The sequence below is a fragment of the Ostrinia furnacalis genome, unplaced genomic scaffold (assembly GCF_004193835.3).
Source record: "Ostrinia furnacalis isolate ACB-3 unplaced genomic scaffold, ASM419383v2 OfSCF1928, whole genome shotgun sequence".
Lineage (NCBI taxonomy): Eukaryota > Metazoa > Arthropoda > Insecta > Lepidoptera > Crambidae > Ostrinia > Ostrinia furnacalis.
Genome location: NW_021132167.1, coordinates 214,919 through 233,208, shown reverse-complemented (window position 1 = coordinate 233,208; position 18,290 = coordinate 214,919). Strand labels below are relative to the sequence as shown.

The 18,290-nt window shown below is 36.5% G+C and overlaps 2 protein-coding genes across 2 annotated transcripts in view; both read right to left on the bottom strand.

Annotated features, from left to right (window-relative positions):
- LOC114354166 (venom acid phosphatase Acph-1) overlaps positions 1 to 6,402 on the bottom strand; it is a 33,739-nt gene extending 27,337 nt beyond the window's left edge. Inside the window, exon 1 of the mRNA XM_028306424.1 lies at positions 6,275 to 6,402. The gene's annotated coding sequence lies outside the window, so the exon portion shown is untranslated. The remainder of the gene's footprint in view (positions 1 to 6,274) is intronic.
- An 8,146-nt stretch (positions 6,403 to 14,548) lies between these two features.
- LOC114354159 (uncharacterized) lies at positions 14,549 to 15,733 on the bottom strand. The gene is made up of 2 exons (XM_028306417.1): positions 15,727 to 15,733; positions 14,549 to 15,000 (listed from the first exon to the last, which is right to left on the bottom strand). Exons 1-2 carry the CDS (start codon positions 15,731 to 15,733, stop codon positions 14,549 to 14,551), a joined length of 459 nt encoding a protein of 152 aa, XP_028162218.1.
- Between the last annotated feature and the right edge of the window lie 2,557 nt (positions 15,734 to 18,290).

Below are 18,290 nucleotides of genomic sequence, written 5' to 3'. Positions count from 1 at the left end.
AAGGCTAAATTAAAAGCATTCCAATTTAACTAATATGTTTGTATTGAGCAAGTTATTAGAGCACTATTGACCTAAAAATGGTGTACGTATTTGTTTAGTTTTTATGATCTGTGGTATTTGCGGTTGATGATTAAGTTTGAAATTGATATTGCTATTAAAACTTATTTGTAATTAACGGAGTGTTCTACAAAAGCAGGAACTGCAATATGTTTTTGAATTTAGGGAATTTAGTTAACTTTTTACCTTTTTGTCGTTGGTTCATTAGTGATTTACAATACATCAATGAATCCACCCTTAGCGTAGCTATAGCTTATAGTCGCTTTATGGGGGTCTTTTAAATGGTTACCTAAAACCCTTACTACTTACTAATATTATAAATGCGAAAGTTTGGATGTCTGGTTTGTTACTCTTTCACGCAAAAACTACTGAACGGAATTCGATGAAACTTTACAGTATTATTGTTTATAACCCAGAATAACATATAGGCTACAATTTAGACGATCTGTGACAAACGAAATTTCACGGGTGAAGACACGGGCAAAAGCTAGTAATAAATAAAATAGACCGAGCGGGTGCGTCAACATCTACAACATTTTCTAATTCATTTTTACTTGTACGAAACAAATTCTTATCATCAAAGCGGAACTAAATCAACGTGGCACAATCCTTATCACTGATGGGAAATGAAAAACCAAGGTCCAAGAAGCAACGGAGCGAAGACTTCTTGAAAGAATTGACGTGTTTTTACAACTCGGTAATCGCGGTACAAACAGACAAATTACGGCGACCTTGTCAGGCTTTATTACGAAGTATAACGGCCTGCACTACACCTACTAGGTGGACCGACGATTTGGAGGTCGTGGGAAGTACCTGGATGCGGGCAGCGCAGACCGGTCGGTATGGAAATCCTTGGGGAAGGCCTTTGTCCAGCAGTGGACGTCATTTGGCTGAAACGAACGAACGAACAACGGCCTGTAGGCCTAGGATGAGCGCTACGATAAACATTATCGAGGTATTTTGTCGATTTTTCACGATAAGGCCATATTATTTGTCGTTTAAAATCGCGAATAAGGTTTATTATGGCGGACAGTATAGTCCGGTTGGCCTAGTGGTTTGAGAGTTGGACAAACTGGACCTGGATTTATAAAGCGTGTCCCTTCTGAGATTTGATCTGGATCTCAGAAGGGACACGCTTTATAAATCCTTAATTGGTTACAGGTATCTCAATGGCATGTATTTAAATGATCTTTTTAAATTAGCAAAAATGGCAAATAAAAAAATCTAAATGGTCATCAATTTTAATGATTGATCCTCTTTCTTTGAGATACAAAATAAATGAAATCGATCGATATTTTAACCTCTTTTGAACTACGCAAAACATTTTTGAGATGTAAAAATTATATCTGATTGTTACTTGTTGGTCCTCAAAAATAAGAGAAATGAGCACCAAATATTCAATATTGTGATACTTTTTTAAATAATTCAATTTGTATAAATTTTTTTTTGTCTATATCAATTAATCTTCAAAATAATTATGTTATGGTACTTATTTTTATTAAGTTGTAGTCAAAGGATGGAAACTATTTAAAGGCAATTGATGTTCAAAGATTTATTTTTTATTAAAAAAGCATACTGTTAAGTAAGTTAAGGTTCACCCTGCGTTATCGGGTCGAATTGACCTTAGGTGCTGGATGCGTTGGTGCGGGATGGATATATTCGGTCTTTTCAGTAGTACGAAGATAAATATTATTTTGCAATTGTTTCGTCAAACATAGTAATAATTTGGAAAAAAAACTTATCAGGTCTTTACGACCCACAGTGTGTTATGGGACTGTATAATCGGACATTCTCATTGATTTGATGAAACGTATAGAGCTCAGTTATACAAACATGATAGTAAAACTCCCGTTTGAAAATTCCACGTAGTTTTCGCGGTATAAAAATTCAAAGTTACCTATTTTTTTACTTCAAAATTATGCAAAAATATTCTCACTCGTTAACTAATAACATTTAATTCAGAATTGTTATAATACTTCATAGAGCTCTTAAAACTACACGTAATAAGCGTATTAAGTGCTTCGTGAACGCATTCAGTTAATCAGGAAAAATGATTTTAGTGATTTTTGTTTTTATTTTTTTTCTCAATTATACCTTAATATATGCAAACATTTTTAATTGCAAGATATAGTCTGATATTTAATCTAATTGTATTAATAAAATCAGCTTTAAGCTCCGTGATATATTTGAGAAAAAACATAAAACGTCTTAATAAAATTTTTACGCGTCTAGGGTCGACAATTTTGGAAGGAATAATTCATGTCTAAAAAGTTTCAAATCCCGCCTGTTATGTGCATAGTGTTGAAGGTTCAAAAGTGATGGTAAATTTACAATTCTATATTTCGCATATTTTCAATTTGATTTTCCTCAAATATATCACGGAATTTAAGGCTGATTTTTTTTATACAATTAGATTAAATATCAGACTATATCTTGCAATTAAAAATGTTTGCATATATTAAGGTATAATTGAGAAAAAAAATAAAAACAAAAATCACTAAAATCATTTTTCCTAATTAATTGAATGCGTTTACGAAGCACTTAATACGATTATTACGTGTAGTTTTAAGAGCTCTATGAAGTATTATAACAATTCTGTTTTAAATGTTATTAGTTAACGAGTGAGAATATTTTTGCATAATTTTGAAGTAAAAAAATAGGTAACTTTGAATTTTTATACCGCGAAAACTACTTGGAATTTTCAAACGGGAGTTTTACTATCATGTTTGTATAACTGAGCTCTATACGTTTCATCAAATAAATGAGAATGTCCGATTATACAGTCTCATAACATACTGTGCGACCCGATGTCGCACTAAAAGTAAAAAAATATCGTTTAGTGCTTTTATCGGGTCTAATCGACCCGTTGACAGATGACTCTATGGTCACTGATCAGTGATCACGGTCGTTATCGGTATACTAAGAGAAAATCTACCTTGCGATTTGAAAAAAAATAAAGAGGTAAAAATTATGATGTCGGATTCAGGGATGCCAGAAGTAAGAAATTATCCCAACCAAACTAAGCAAAGCTTGTAATTTAAACAAACATGGCAATGTACCATTCTGCTTGCTTATTGGCCGCTAAGCCCTTGGCCAACTCAGTAAACGACCAATGACGGACGATTGTCACTCAACCACAAAGTACCACGTAAATTAAAAGATATTTTTTAATTAAAAATATTAACCAATAATATTTTTAGTTAGATCAAATATATTTTAAAGTTAAGTTATAGGTACTTAGATCGAAATGTATTTATTAGGTGATCAATATTAAAAGGCAAACTTGATATAAAAATCATCAAATTAACAAAATTAAAGATCATTAACTAAAAAAGAGGATCAAATATTATTTTTGTTTACCAAATATTAAAAGAGTATGTTAAACATAAATAATATGTTACCTTAAATGAAGATCATTCATAATTTATTCGTAGATCAACTAATATAGACCCAATAATTAATATAAAGATAAAATATAATAAAAAACATCATTTATTTTTAAAAGTGCACATACAAAAAAGATCAATTAGTTTTTAGAGGATCAAATAATATTGTCCCTATCTCAATCAGTCTGGAAAATACACGAATAAACTGGTAGCAGGAAGGTGTTGGATGCAGGCCGCTACCAACCGGGCGATGTGGAAATCATTGGGGACGCCTATGTTCAGCAGTGGACGTCCTGTGGCTGAAATGATGATGATGATTAATATTACGTACTTCAGATAGGCTACAGGTCCGATTGAGCCATGTCAGACATTCATGACTGCTTACTATTTATGCTGCAGTCAGATACGTTTTATGCTGGAGTTAGTTTGACACGTTTTAACGATTGAAAGAAGGAAATGCGAACCGCAAACCAGACAAAGGTAAAAGTTAAGTTTTTTTTGTTGTCTTGAATTATGACTTGACAGACAGGTTGAAGTTTTTTTAGTTGTTAAATTATGACTTGACTGACAGTCGATTACACAATTTGTTGTTGGTTCATTTCAATAATACGGATGTTGACACTCGTTACAACTGGTTCAATGCAATTTTAATGCAAATTGCAAAAGACCGTGCACAATCTTTATTTACTTTCAGTTACTATCTAAACTTAATCTGTTATTAATAACTGTGAAATCATCGGTGCTTATGCCGTAATATTTTTCTATCAATTACTAAGTAAACGCAGTGTGGGACGTCCACTCACAAGGTGGACTGATAACATTATAAAAGTAGCATGAAGGCGCTGGACGCAGGCCGCTACCAGCCGGGCAACATGGAAAGCATTGGGGGAGGCCTATGTTCAGCAGTGGACGTCCTGTGGCTGCGATGGCGATGGTGACGATGACGAATACGTGTAAAACAAAACATGTAAAAACTGCATTTTATTCTTCAGTTATAAATGCCTATGTTAAGCAGTGAACGTCCTATGGCTGAGATGATGATGATGATGATGACTAAGTAGAAGATGATTTGATGAACATCATCCTACAGTCAATGAGGGCGAAGCAGTAAAGAAAAATGTTGCAAAAACGGGAGATATCATTCAAACTATTCATGCGTATGAAGTCGCGGGCACAGCTAGTTATTAAATATATTGCCAGTTGATTAAAATTATAAAATTATACATGAGAGGAAGATGAGCATGTTATGTTTACTATGAAAATCTGTTTATTTCAAGGATTCAACTTCTATGTAAAGGAAAACATGGCGTGAAAATATAAAATTACGTAGACAATTGTTTCAAACACAATTGGTCACTTATTTCATTTAATTTGTCATGGCGGTCTTGCATGGCTCTCATTTAAAGTCTTCAGCATTGATAAAAAAGAAGATATAAAGTAATTACACTGTAAAAAAATCAAAAATCATTTGCTTGCATTAATTCCTTGATTTCACAAATAGAGGTAGGGAATAAAGGCATAGGTTATTAAAAAATTTCTTAGCGTATAGAGTCGCTTTTAAAAATAAGGCATAGGTTACTTTTCTAGCTACTTTAAATATGTAGGGGAGAGTTCGGTATATTGTACCGCCGGGTAAATTGTACCACCCTCATATTTCGTAAAGTATTTATTGAATGTCTGTAATTGCAACACTCAGCGTTACACAACTAAAATCAATTAATATCGGCCATGTGGTTTTTGCCGTGACAATTAACACGTGTGTTTTATTTTGAAAAGTATTTTTTCATTGTTTTCAAGTAACTTTTGACAATACATGTTTAGTTTGTAATTTTGTTAAATTTAATCACAGGGTGTTTCTAATATATTATTTAGAAGCGTAAATTAGTGTGGATTACAATTATTTGAAACATTTTTCGGTATTTATAAGCTATATTTTAAACCGATTTTTTAAAAGCACTATCACCTAGTCGGCTAAATTGTACCACATCAAGTTGTATGGAACTTTACCAAAGGATTTTGAAATTTTTTTTAGTAAATCATATTTTGCAATTATAATAGCGTAGTTATGTTTGACTAACAATAAATGAAAGCAAAAGACTGGCAAAGTAGATTAGGTACAAGTATGCGTTACGATAATTGGAATTACAAAACTTATACTCAAAATCGTGATAACGTGTAAAACAATATCGATTGTCTATGTTATTAACTACTGTTCCTTTTCGTTTCCTAATTTGTTAAAAATGTATCGTATAATATTTTGCCATAGTTTTTTTATAGGCTTGAAATTTATTGAAATCCAATTTAGTAACCCTGTGGTACAAATTATCAAACCGGTTGGCTAAATTGGACCGAAGCTCTGAACTCGTACTTTGTTGATTTGTGCTAAATATACAACAATCATGTTAATTAATACTTATGAAATAGTAAGTTGAATAATGTATCTTTTATTATATACCATGGACATTAGCAAAAACAAAAGAAAACTATGTGTAAAATGGGATTGAAAAAAACTGGTCCAAATTAGCGGACTCTCCCTTATAAACTCATGCAATAGAGTTGAATTCGTTTAATTAATTTGTGTAGGCTTCTTATTTTCGACATAATACTGTTTACTCTATCAAGTACTTTTTTCAGCCATTGTAGATTACCTAGAGAACCTTGCTAAATCGAACCCGCGACTACCGGCTTTGTAATCTACGAGAACATCCAACCCAGTAATGACAAATATAGAATAAAAATTGTCATAACCATAATTGCTTCAACAATTGAGAAAAAAAAAAACTAAAACTGAACTCTTAAAAATCGCTAATAATACCAAAATAAACACTCACCTAAATTATCTCCTAAACTAACACAAAATAATTAAAAATAAATTAAAATAACTATAAATGCAATTACACTAAGCGGCTTGAACGCGGGCCGTGTACTGACTGACAGACAAGCGGACTGAACGACCTTTATCTGAAAAGATTCGTGCTCAAGGCATTTGTAGCACATCTAAGCATTAAACAGTAGGACCGCATAGGGCAAAGTCTCGTGGGAAATAAAATGCCACATAAAAAACATACAGGGTGACTTTGAAATTGACGTTGGCATCCTTTTAATATAAGACTCTACTCATGATACATAGTGCATTCCCCAAAATGTGAGACAAATCCAATGTCATTATTTTACTATGTATTTGTATTAGTGTGCTCTTATAAAGAGTTTTAAACTATTGTACAGTCAACAGCACATCAGCCCATACATTTTTTGTTGCAACATAACGCTTATTACATAGAAATATTGATGTCGCCTGTAAAAGAATTTAAATACCTATTAACATTTTAACTCATTGGATTTGTCTCATATTTGGGGAATGTATCATGAGTAGTCTTATTTTAAAAGGATGCCAACGATTTCAAAGTCAGCCTGTAGAAACGAGCAACTAAGATCTGGTCTCTACGAGACGGTAGGATAGGATAGGAATGGCAAACTAAAGTAGAATTAAATGCAATAGTTGGACAACCAAGTTTAAATCTGAAAAGATATTTTATGAAACGTGTGGAAATGTTTTACGTAATGCAAACCTAATCAACTAATTAGATGTGTACCTTGAAATACCACAGAATAATAATAAGTACTACGTACAGAAGTTTTACTTCGCGAAGGTATTTAAAAAAATGTATGCTCAATGTCATTAACAATATGGTGTAATTTAGCCTGTCTCAAGAGTCAAGCACCATTTTGTTGACAAACGTCAGTGATCGGCACTGCGCCGAAGCTATAGGGCTGACTTCGGTAAAATGATGTGACGTGAGGTGCCAAACTGCGGAAAATGGCGGAGGAAATACATGATTTAGCATGAATTATCATGAATAATATTAACTACTTATTTACCTCTCAGTGTCTTGAGGCAACTTAAAAAAGTACATTTTGTGTTTTTATTATTATTTAGGCAGTTAAATACTGCACAGTATTTAGTACACCATTTTCTTTATTTCCTTCCATCATTCACAAGAATACGCGTGCGTGAGTCAATGTTCGCTCGTATGTGAGGCCTTGTCGAATAGTATCCTGTAGGTGGGCCATCGTGCGTGTTTTGTTTTCGATGTAAACTCGCGGAGATGAACAGGCCTGGTAATACTTTTTACCGAAAAACAATGGAACATCATACACTTAAAAAACTCATTTTCAGTAGCACAGAAGAAACGGAAAACATAATTATTTTGTTTTGCGAACTTTTGACTTTAAAATTACAGTTGCTGCCATATTATTAGGACTTATTAAGGATACTGTCTTTTTCTGCATTGTGTCTTTATTCATACTCCGAATCGGACTGTCTGACTCAAATTACTGATAAGGGTAACATAACCTCACTTTAGAGCGCGTAGTAGGAAAATCGGAAGGTATATTGCGTAGAATGTATACCTTAGAATTCCCAATACGTATTTGAAAGTACCTAGATATTTTCTACAATTAGGACTTGGGTAAGTTATGGTGTACTCATACTTTTACTTTACTAAGTTATAAGGGTTCGGACAAACCAACGCGATCACAGCGCGATCAGCCGGCGTGCAGCGATGGCGACCAGACCTAAATGCATTGATCGCCATCGCTGCACGCCGGCTGATCGCGCTGTGATCGCGTTGGTTTGTCCGAACCTTAAGTCGAACCTTAACTTCGAGCTCCTCCTATGTTCTTCTGATTAATTTAGTTGCGTTCCAATGACAGTTTAACTTTCCCCCGGGACAAACTTGACCTTAATTGGGTTTTTATGGCGGTCAAGCTGTAGATCCTGGCTACACAGGAGTTGCAGCGGTGGGAACGAGAGGTGGGAATAGTACCGTACTAAGTTATTAATACAATTTCAAATGCACCTATGCTCCTGACGATCTGGTGAAGGTCGCGGGAAGCACTTGGATGTCATTATGGAAATCCTTGGGGGAGGCCTTTGTCCAGCAGTTTGGCTGAAACGTTAATATTTCTATTGTGCAGGCATCAAACCCGCTACTCAAGGCAAACTGGATGTCTCAGCCACTGCGCTAAATCTCTTAAAATCGTTATCATAAGTTATTGATTGTTCCATAATAATTGATCAACGGGGTTATTGTTCGGCAAGAATAACTTTATATGAATATTTGTACAGATGGATATACATAATATTATACTGCCTGTTTCAAGGAAAAAACAGCTGTAGTATCTTTTATTTTCTGTCTTATTGACGTAACACACGGAGGCCAGAGACAAAATAATTGAAAAGTTGGGTACAAAATAATTTTATCTTGCAGATACAAACAAAAGCACATCAGACCATATATTTATGTTGCAAAGTAGCACAATTTATAAGGACATAAGATGCCAGTCAAATCAAATCAAATAGTTTGTTCAGTACATAGGCCCGTTCCAGGGCGCTTATACACGTCCCAAATATACCTTGCTCTACCACCACATCGGGACAAATATGGGCTGGTGCTGAGAAGTGAATTGTTACTATGTTCGTTAATTAAAGAATAAGTTATTGTGTAAATTGAACAATGGGCATATTGTTATCGATAAAATTAATAAAAAAAACTGCGAAAGACCTACTTAATTTTATACTGTTGACGATATTTCTTGTATAATTATAATTAATTGGTTATTTTATAAAAATTTCGTGAACACTTGCTTAATTAATTGTATTTTTTAAACATATCCTTTTAGTAAACGATATCATTATCGTCGTCATACCCTAAAATTAACTTTGAACCTAAAAGTTCTAATTAATTCGTGGTAATTTTGACTAAATATCAAGTTTGTGCTTAAAATACGTAGTTTTTGACAAAAAAATGTATCTTGGTCCAACATTTACACACAATTTTGTTCTGTATACATATCTAAACGGACGAACGCTAGACCGCCCATCTCATCGCACCACGCGTTTAGTCCTTCCAACGACATTAAGAAAAGAAGTAGAAGAAATATTTAATCTGGAAGATACAGAGACGACAAATACGTAGTACCGCAGATATCAAGAGAACAACGAGGCTAGTCTAGCAGCAGTACATGAACCAAGAACAACCAAAACCATCTCATCAAAGGCCAGAACCGCCCATCTCATCGCATCAACGCTCAGTCTTATCAACGATAACCCGTCTTTACCTATTTTCCTAGACCAGGCTCAGGATGCATATCTACTTGGTTGTGGTCGACCGGTTGCGGTTTAAAGACGCAGCGGCTAGTCGGCCGTCCTCTCCCATCCCAGAGCGTGTCTTTCCTTAAAATCGTGCCTCCTGGTATGCCGGTTTGACCGGAGCAGGCCTCGTCCTGGCTGGGTGAGCACTATCGTATCGTATCGTATCGTATACATATCTAAACGGAACCTTTTAAAAGTTAATGCAGAGTCCTAGTTCCGTAGGTACTTCCGATTAATTATACGGGTCTTAAGCATCATCCTTAACCCTGGGTTTATCCAATTTTTACTGCTTGCCTTTTATTGCGGTCAAGTAGATCCTTCTGATTCTGAATTCTTATATCTCAGTTTGACATACTCTGTGACAAATTCCTTTTTCAGTCAGCGATTGGTAAATGGTGGACGACCCACGACCTCATGGAGGCAGGAAGGCGCTGGACGCAGGTCGCTACCAACCGGGCGATGTGGAAATTATTAATCATTGGGGGAGGCCTATATTCAGCCATGGACGTCTTGTGGCTGAAATGATGTTGATGATGATGGGTAAAATACTGAAGTATAAAGACGACATAGCCAAAAGATTAGGAAAGCTTATATTTGGGCGATACATATCAAAGATTGCGTATANAAAATGTTAAAGATTTCCTGGCCTGGACTTGGTATTACATGGATCTCACAACTTTTTACCGTATCTAGAACAACTGAGTTGCGAGACTTGGTTTTTTTGACAAGTATTGTTTTTGATGGGATTTCTTTCTTTCTAACAAAAAACTTAAAAAAACTACTCAAAAAAGACATTGACTGAGTTAAAATGTGCTAGTCCTATAAATCATGTTTTTTTTTCAGATACGCGTACGAGATTGAGTTCAGCGATTCAAAAGGGATTTTATCTTGTTACGTGTTCATATGTGATATAATTGAAAATAAACGTTAAAGTGTGTTGTATTAATAAGTAAAAATTTGAAAGATTATGATTAGATATTTAGTAAAGTATTGGAATTAAAACTATTTTATTTATTTATTTATTTTATTTTATTTTACAAGGGAATATAAATAGTTTTATTTTTTGATGACAAATGAATTAAAATTCCGGGAAAGCTCGCTTCCATCTTCGGCCTGATCGTCACTTACCATCAGGTGAGATACAGGCCAAGAGCTTCCTCGTTGTGGATAAAAAAAAATGAAAAAAAAAATTTGAATAAGAACGATATGATAGTTTTCACTCTGTAAAAGACTCAATCCTAAAGTCAGATATTTTTTGAGATCCTTCTTAAAGTTACTGTCTTATAAATGAACCTTCCTTATTGAAAAACATGAACTAGAAACCTCTGGAAGATAACCCAAAACGATACACGATACGTGTCGATACAGCTTGTAAAGCAAAATGCCTGTCTTCAATTAAATTAATTTAAGACAGGCATTTTGCATTTTGCTTTTGCAAAGTGAGATGGTGCAAGCATACCAACCTTAGTATCTAACCCAAGTAACATTTTACTCCATTTAAGAGTTCACATTTAGTTCCAATGTGTACTTAAAGCATTAGTACAGTTCACTCGTGATGTATAAGCTGTATTATTGCAATTAATTACACCTATACCTGTCTAAGGGACTTATAGGAGTGTAGACTAGTGTAGANGTCGATAGACTTTTCTATCGATGGTCCCATGTTAGGGAAAATGATAAAATTATCTACGTGATCGAAAATTGTCTTATCATATCATGTCATTGTCGATGCGCGCATCTTAGGCCTACTGATTAATGTAATTAATCACATGCAAAGCTTTATGAATTGCAACAACTATAATTTATTATCCAAGCTCTAAATAATCGCTACTACGAGTAACTGATCATAAAATGTTTTTCCAATCGCTCAAGCTCCCGAGGATCTACCGATAGGTCAGGTGACGTAATCTTGAAATTCTTTTAGCCGGCGCGGAACTTCCGGAAGGTCGGGTGACGCCACGCCTCTTTGAACCGTGTTTACTTTGGCAGTTATATTCTATATTTATTCGATTCTAAAATATATTCCCAAAAATTTTGAAAGTTATTAAATTTTTTTAGCGTTAAGAGTCGCATCTCAAACTAATTTGAAAATTATAAATAACTTGAAAAAGTTCAATTCCCGCCTTAGGCAGTTCGATTTTTTCAAGTTATTTATAATTTTCAAATTTTGCAAGTTGTTTTAATTTGTATCATTTGGATATGATTTGTATTAGAAAGTGCTGTGAGTGTGACGCTTGAACGGAAGGAAGTCAACCTAACCTAACCAACTGCGTATTTCTATACTGTGTAGCCGCGAGAGCTCTTTGGCGCGCTGTCTTCGGCGAAGTATTGCGCGCGCAGATTTTGACAGCGCGAAATACCTACTTTAGCAGAAATACCAAGCCTTAATGAATAATTTGGGAACCCCTTAGATCACCTTCTAACGTAATTAGTGTTACTATCTCGAAATGTTTGGAATTCATCGCCGTGAATAATTTATAATTTTCAGCCGTTTGTCCTATTAAAACACCTGTTTTGAACTTATTTGGGAAATTATAATTCTTTGGACACTTTTTACGGATATTAATTACTAAACTTGGAGTCACTCGTTTTTATAAGACAGTGAAAAGTTGAGAAAGTAATAAGTTTTAAGTCTCAGAATGTGTCGGAATTCCTAAAGAATGCATAAGAGTAATAAACACTTCAGAGTATCTCTAAGGATAAAAACATGGTACCTATTTTATATCTGGGCGTGAATGGACCCAACAACCGCTGGTGGCTATATTCTGGTACGCAAATCACCAAGCTAGGCAGCAGTTTTGTTTCGAATTTACATTTAGAGATCTAAAACTTCAGTGACATAGCTTAAACCGTATCTCTAAAGCGTTTAATCTGAAGATTCGATAAGACTTTGAGCTCTGCTCACTCAAACACTTTTAACAACTTTGGCTCAACTAACCAGAGTTAGCGGCAAATTAACTACTCCCCGAATTAATGAGAAGACACGGCGACGCTGTGACAGTAACGGGGACACTAATGCGCAAAGTGGCACTAATGTACCATTTGTCACGGCCGCCATGAATTAGTTTTGTTATCCAAAATAATGAGTGCTATTCTTGAAAGAAAGCGAGTATTATTTATGAAGGATGTTGCCAAATAAAAAGCACAGAGTTTCTATTGCATAACGCTATCCAAAATAGAGCAAGGACGTGCCAACCACTCCTTTCCATGCTTCCCATATACTGCCAAAACTATGTCATGAAAGTGAAACGTTATAGAACCGTTATGTAATTAACACGCTTATAAAAAAGTTTCTAGGTACAAATAATTTGTAATGAAGTGTTCATAGTGTTAAAATACATTTGGAAAAAACTAACGAGCCCAGCTAGTTAGACTTATTTGGAAATAGGCCGTCTTTGTCTAATTACCTAATATGCAACGCAGTGTAGAGTTCTCTCAGCATAAAGCGGGGATTATATAATCGTATCAAAGCTTAAGCTGAAAACCTGTTCGTGAAGTTTTGCAAAAACGTACACCAATAAAAAATTAACAAACTGGAAGTCCCAAAAGCAAAACATATATTCGAAAACGCAATCCCGGCTCGCGAGGATCACGGTTCGTTGTGTCCAATACCTTCGTTTTGTGTCGCCATCCATTTAAATTTTGATGACTTCACTGTCACTATTTGTTGGGCTTTTGGTTTGTTCGCCACTACGGCTTTGTTGCTCACTACTGGATTTTTTCAAGTTGACTGACATGACTTCCCGATATACCAATACAGACGGTACCGCGGTTATTTTTTTTCAGAAAATATCGTTGAGAAAATATTGGCACAAAGCCATTTTTCCGCAGGTAAAATAGAGCTATAAAAGAGTGAGGACAAAGGTTTTCTAGCATCAGAAGTGCTCTGCGATAATGAGGTGCAGCATCTAGCTAGCTTAATAGTATCATATCAGTAGGCGTAGCTTAGATTGTAGTTATTTGACAAAAATATTTTATTGGATTATAAAAAAAAAATCAAATAACAATACAGTTATCGCATACAAGCCTTACAGAAAGTAAACAATACGGCGTAATACTGGTAATACTTGCAAAATTATGAAAGTAGGTATACCTTTCTGAAAATTGAGCTGCTGAAAATTTTGTATCCCCAAAAACCATTATTTACTTCAATTAATCCGAGTCCTTCTAAACCCTCGGAATTTGAATTTTCCTTTATAAATGTTTATTCGAAAAGCGAGATACTCAAATTACTCTGGCGCACATCTAATCACGAAATCCACAAAGTTGTGCGACAGAAAACCTGAGCTGTGTAGGTGAATAAAGTTCGCTGGCTTCGAATGTGGAGGGGAATGCATCCACAGTAATTTCGGGTAAATAAATATACTGCGCTCTCGTTCTCGTACCAGAATACTTCTTTGCCGGGGTTATCTTTATTTTCCTAATTGCTCGACTGGAAACCAAACCCACTAATAACGTGGTACTTAGAACTTTTCAACTCGATAGAGCAAGAGTTTATTTTTTGCTGTTGTAGAACTAAGGTTACTACGCAGTCGATAGTTTTTGTATTATTTTAATCAAGTGATAACTTTTCTTCTCTTTGGATTTTTTTTGTTATCTAAAGGCTTAATCTGACTCTCCTTTTTTTTTGCGCAGGAAAATACTTTGCGTATACCCGCCGCCTCGGGGGAAGCGACGGGTTATGTGGGACTCCCTTGTCGGGTGGCAGCAATAGCGGCTGTCACCCGACAAGTATACCCACTAAAAACCTGCGGTGCACCCTCTGCGTTTTACTGGCACGACGTGGGGTCCTACAGATTCAGACCACGCCGTGCCGACGCATGGCCCAGCCTTTGCCGGGCCTCCCGCGCTAAAGAGGGGGTCTGCCGGTACACTGGCAGACCCCCCCAGACAGGGTGGGACCGTGCAATGTGGGTGATGGGCCCCCCGGCCTAACACCCACTGGTCTTACCTAGGGAGGCGGAAGGAGGCGAGCGAATCTCCTCCTTCTTCCCCCCGGCCATCTGCGCCGGAGCGCGTGGGCTTCGGGATCTACTTCCCTAGCCCGTTCCGCGGTCTCCTTCTGCAACATCACCTCTTCGCAGAAGGAGACCATGGCGTTCCACGCGCTCTCGCCCAGGAGCATCGCAACCACGACGCTGGGGAGCGCGAGGTCCGGACCAGTCACCGCAGTCAGAGCCCGGCGCTGCTGGACCCATGCTGGGCACACCTCAAGGGTGTGCTGAGCCGTATCTTCCGCAGCGCCGCACTCGTGACATTCAGGGCTCGGCTCTCTACCGATCAGATGCAGGTACCAACCGAAGCATCCGTGTCCAGTTAGCACCTGCACCAGACGATAGGTGAGGAAGCCGTGCCTCCGATGCACCCACTGGTAATCTGACTCTCCTGATGTTAACTCATCAACTGGGATACACTCGATTCCGAAGATAAAGATTCAAGTTAAAGTGAGAGTCTGGTTTGATAGATACCTACTCGTAGTTAAAATCACCAGAGGCCAGCCAGAAATAGCTAGGCTCATAGGCTATCGCCTCTAGATTGCGTAGAACAAGTATCGCGTACGGCACTTGGCACCACAACATTGTTCGTGGGACAGGCAACTCCGCCAGCGGCCATTGTAGCGGCGTTGCATTGTTAGCGACTTCAGCATTATGCTGCGACATATTCTGCACATTCCGCCCGTTGAATGCTCGTAGTGCCTGCAAAAGTTCAGCCTCAAACAATTTGCCGAAGATAACAAGGCTACAACTAGTTTGCGGACGTTTAGGTTCACAGAATTCCAATATTGGTCTGCTGTGTATTTGAATCAATATTCGGAATTCTATTACCTACGTTTTGTTATCATCTACCGTCGGTCATCGGTTGTTCTCTTTCAACTGTTACCAGAGACCTCGCGTAGCTATATTATTGCTACATCTCGTTGGAAAGAAAGAAAGAAAGAAAGAAAGAAAGAAAGAAAGAAAAAATATTTATTTGGTATCAAAGATATAACAATACAAATAAATATAAAGAACAAAAAAATAATTATTTGTACCAAATTGGTCACTGCTCAGTATAAGGCCATACATACTCGGGAGCACGTTACGGCCACTGGTATTCTGCAGATACGTTAGAGGTTGTGTTGCATTGTACCTGCCATTCTGCCAAAAAGTAGCCAGGTATACTCGTTTCACAAAATATATTAAACTCAGAAAGGTGTGATACAGTAAATAATAAATTATTATCTGCCCCAGTGGAGTGGAAACCGCCACTATGCGTGTATCCAACAAATAACCAAATACAGAATACGATTAAGCTGCGTTTCAACTGAAACCGCATATTATTATTGAAAACAGGCAATTATCTAGTTTTTTGTCCACTTTGGCCACATTACACGAGCTTTGTTCCATGTTGTGGGTAAATAAAAAGTGAATAATTTATGGCACGATAAAAGCCAATACGAAGTCGATTAGGCACAAGCCTCGTATTAAACCCCCATAAAGCTGTTGACAATTCAATCTATTGCGATCGTTTGACTGATTGAGCTTGGATTACTGACTCTACTGAATGTAAAATGAATAAAAAAATGTTGGATTTACTATTTATTATAATTATCTTTTGTATTACTTTTTGAAAATGAAATGTTAGAAACTAAATTGGGTACCTAGAAAGGTAGAAAAGGGAATTAATATTTTTTCTTAGGCCCAGAATGTTTCTTTGTACGTAAATGGTAGTATGTGTTCTATTTCTGTCATGAATGGTATTCATAATATGCGTCAAATTACTTGGTTTTAATCAAATCTGTTTTGTTTCAGACCTCGCACAGGCGTGGTAGGCGTGCTGCTCAGAGTCGCGCGGCCCCTCCTGTGACTAGCCAGGGCTCTCGCGAACGGAACGGGCGGCGGATTGTAAGTAAAATAGATTAATTATATAGAACCATTTACTTAAACCCCATGGCTGGGCAATGGTTGACGCTATTCTTCATCATATCCTTTCAGGGCCCACATTCACGTGGTTTCTCCTAGTTACCTTGTTACATGTCACTATTGAGTCGTCCACCAATAACGTTATTGGATATTTTTTGTTAGCCAATAGCTGACCCAGGCCAGTTAGATTAAAAAAACAGTAATGTTTTCTAAAATCTGTTGATTTTATTCTTAAACCCATTGCTAAGAAACATGATGATCAAAGAACTTTGGAAAACCGAATGTGATTTTCAGAATGTCAAGCCTTCTAGTTTGATTTTCACATTTAGGTACGGTAATGAACCAGCGACGGGATAAGTTCGGTAAAAATGCAATTTGTCATGCTCCGATAGACTAAAAGCCTCAAAAATGTATATTTTATGCAGGTATACAGATATGTGCCTGTTTTCCATTACACATTCCATTTTTGTAATCTGTGCCTCTACCATGAGTTTACCTACCGAGCATCTCGCTATCGAGGGCGTAAAAAAATGTATGGCAAATTGTACAGCGCCTCTAGCGGTTAGTAGCTGAACCACAGCAAAACTAAAAACACTACCATGAGTTCATCTCAAATCGTTAGGTAAAAAACCTATCTAAATGAATACGATAGCGACTAAAGTTTTTATTAAGTTTCATACAAATAACTTACCATGAGTTGCAATTTTCAAAGATGTCATCGAAAAATACCTTAGCTGTCACAGTAACGTAACTCACTGGCTTATTGACGTGTGAAAAGCAAAATAAAATTGTGGTTTTAGGTCATTTTAGGTGTTTTCTTTATTAAATTATGTCGGAAAGAAGTTTATTACGATGGAACATGTTATCAGCATGTGGGCAGACCTCCCACTAGGTGGACCGACGATCTGGTGAAGGTCGCGGGAAGAACCTGGATGCGGGCACATTGTGGAGATCCTTGGGGGAGGGAGAGGATGCTGCGTTTCCCAGAGATATGCGAGGGAATTGTGTCGTGCGAAGATGTCTAGCTGTGCTGTGAAAATGTGTGCGGGTTTCCACCAAAGCTGTGCGAGGAAAATGTATCGTACGAGGATGTGTAGCAGAGATTTGAAAATGCTCATTAGTGTTGTACAGCCTGAGCCTTTTCTACCAGAGATGTGCTGACCGAGGCGAGGTAAATGAAGCGATTCTATTGGTTCTTTACAAACACATCCTTCGCTACGCATCCTCGCACATCTCTGGTGGAAACGCAGCCTTACGAGATCATGATAGAAAGCTAATCCGACAATGAATATGTATTTTCATAAGTTGAAATTTACTTTTGTTTTTAATCAGTCTGTGTATTATGTATTAGGTTTTGTGAAATAAATAGTCAATAAAAATTAATCATTTTATTTTCAACTAGCTTTTGCCCGCGGCTTCGTCCGCGTGAAATTTAGTTTGTCACAGATCGTCATAATTATAGCCTATATGTTAATCTGGGTTATAAACAATAATACTGTAAAGTTTCATCAAAATCCGTTCAGTAGTTTTTGCGTGAAAGAGTAACAAACATCCAGACATCCAAACTTTCGCATTTTTAATATTAAGTAGGATATTAGTAGGATATGTATTTACTTAATTATTATTACTGACGAGATTGCTACCATGTATGTTTAGTGACCATGAAAGATTAAAACAATATAATGTATTTAATTAATTATAATATCTTAAGTTTTACAATAATAAGGTAGGTATATCCATCCAGTTACCCTAGGTCTTTATTATGGATTTAATTTACAAGTAGTTATTTAC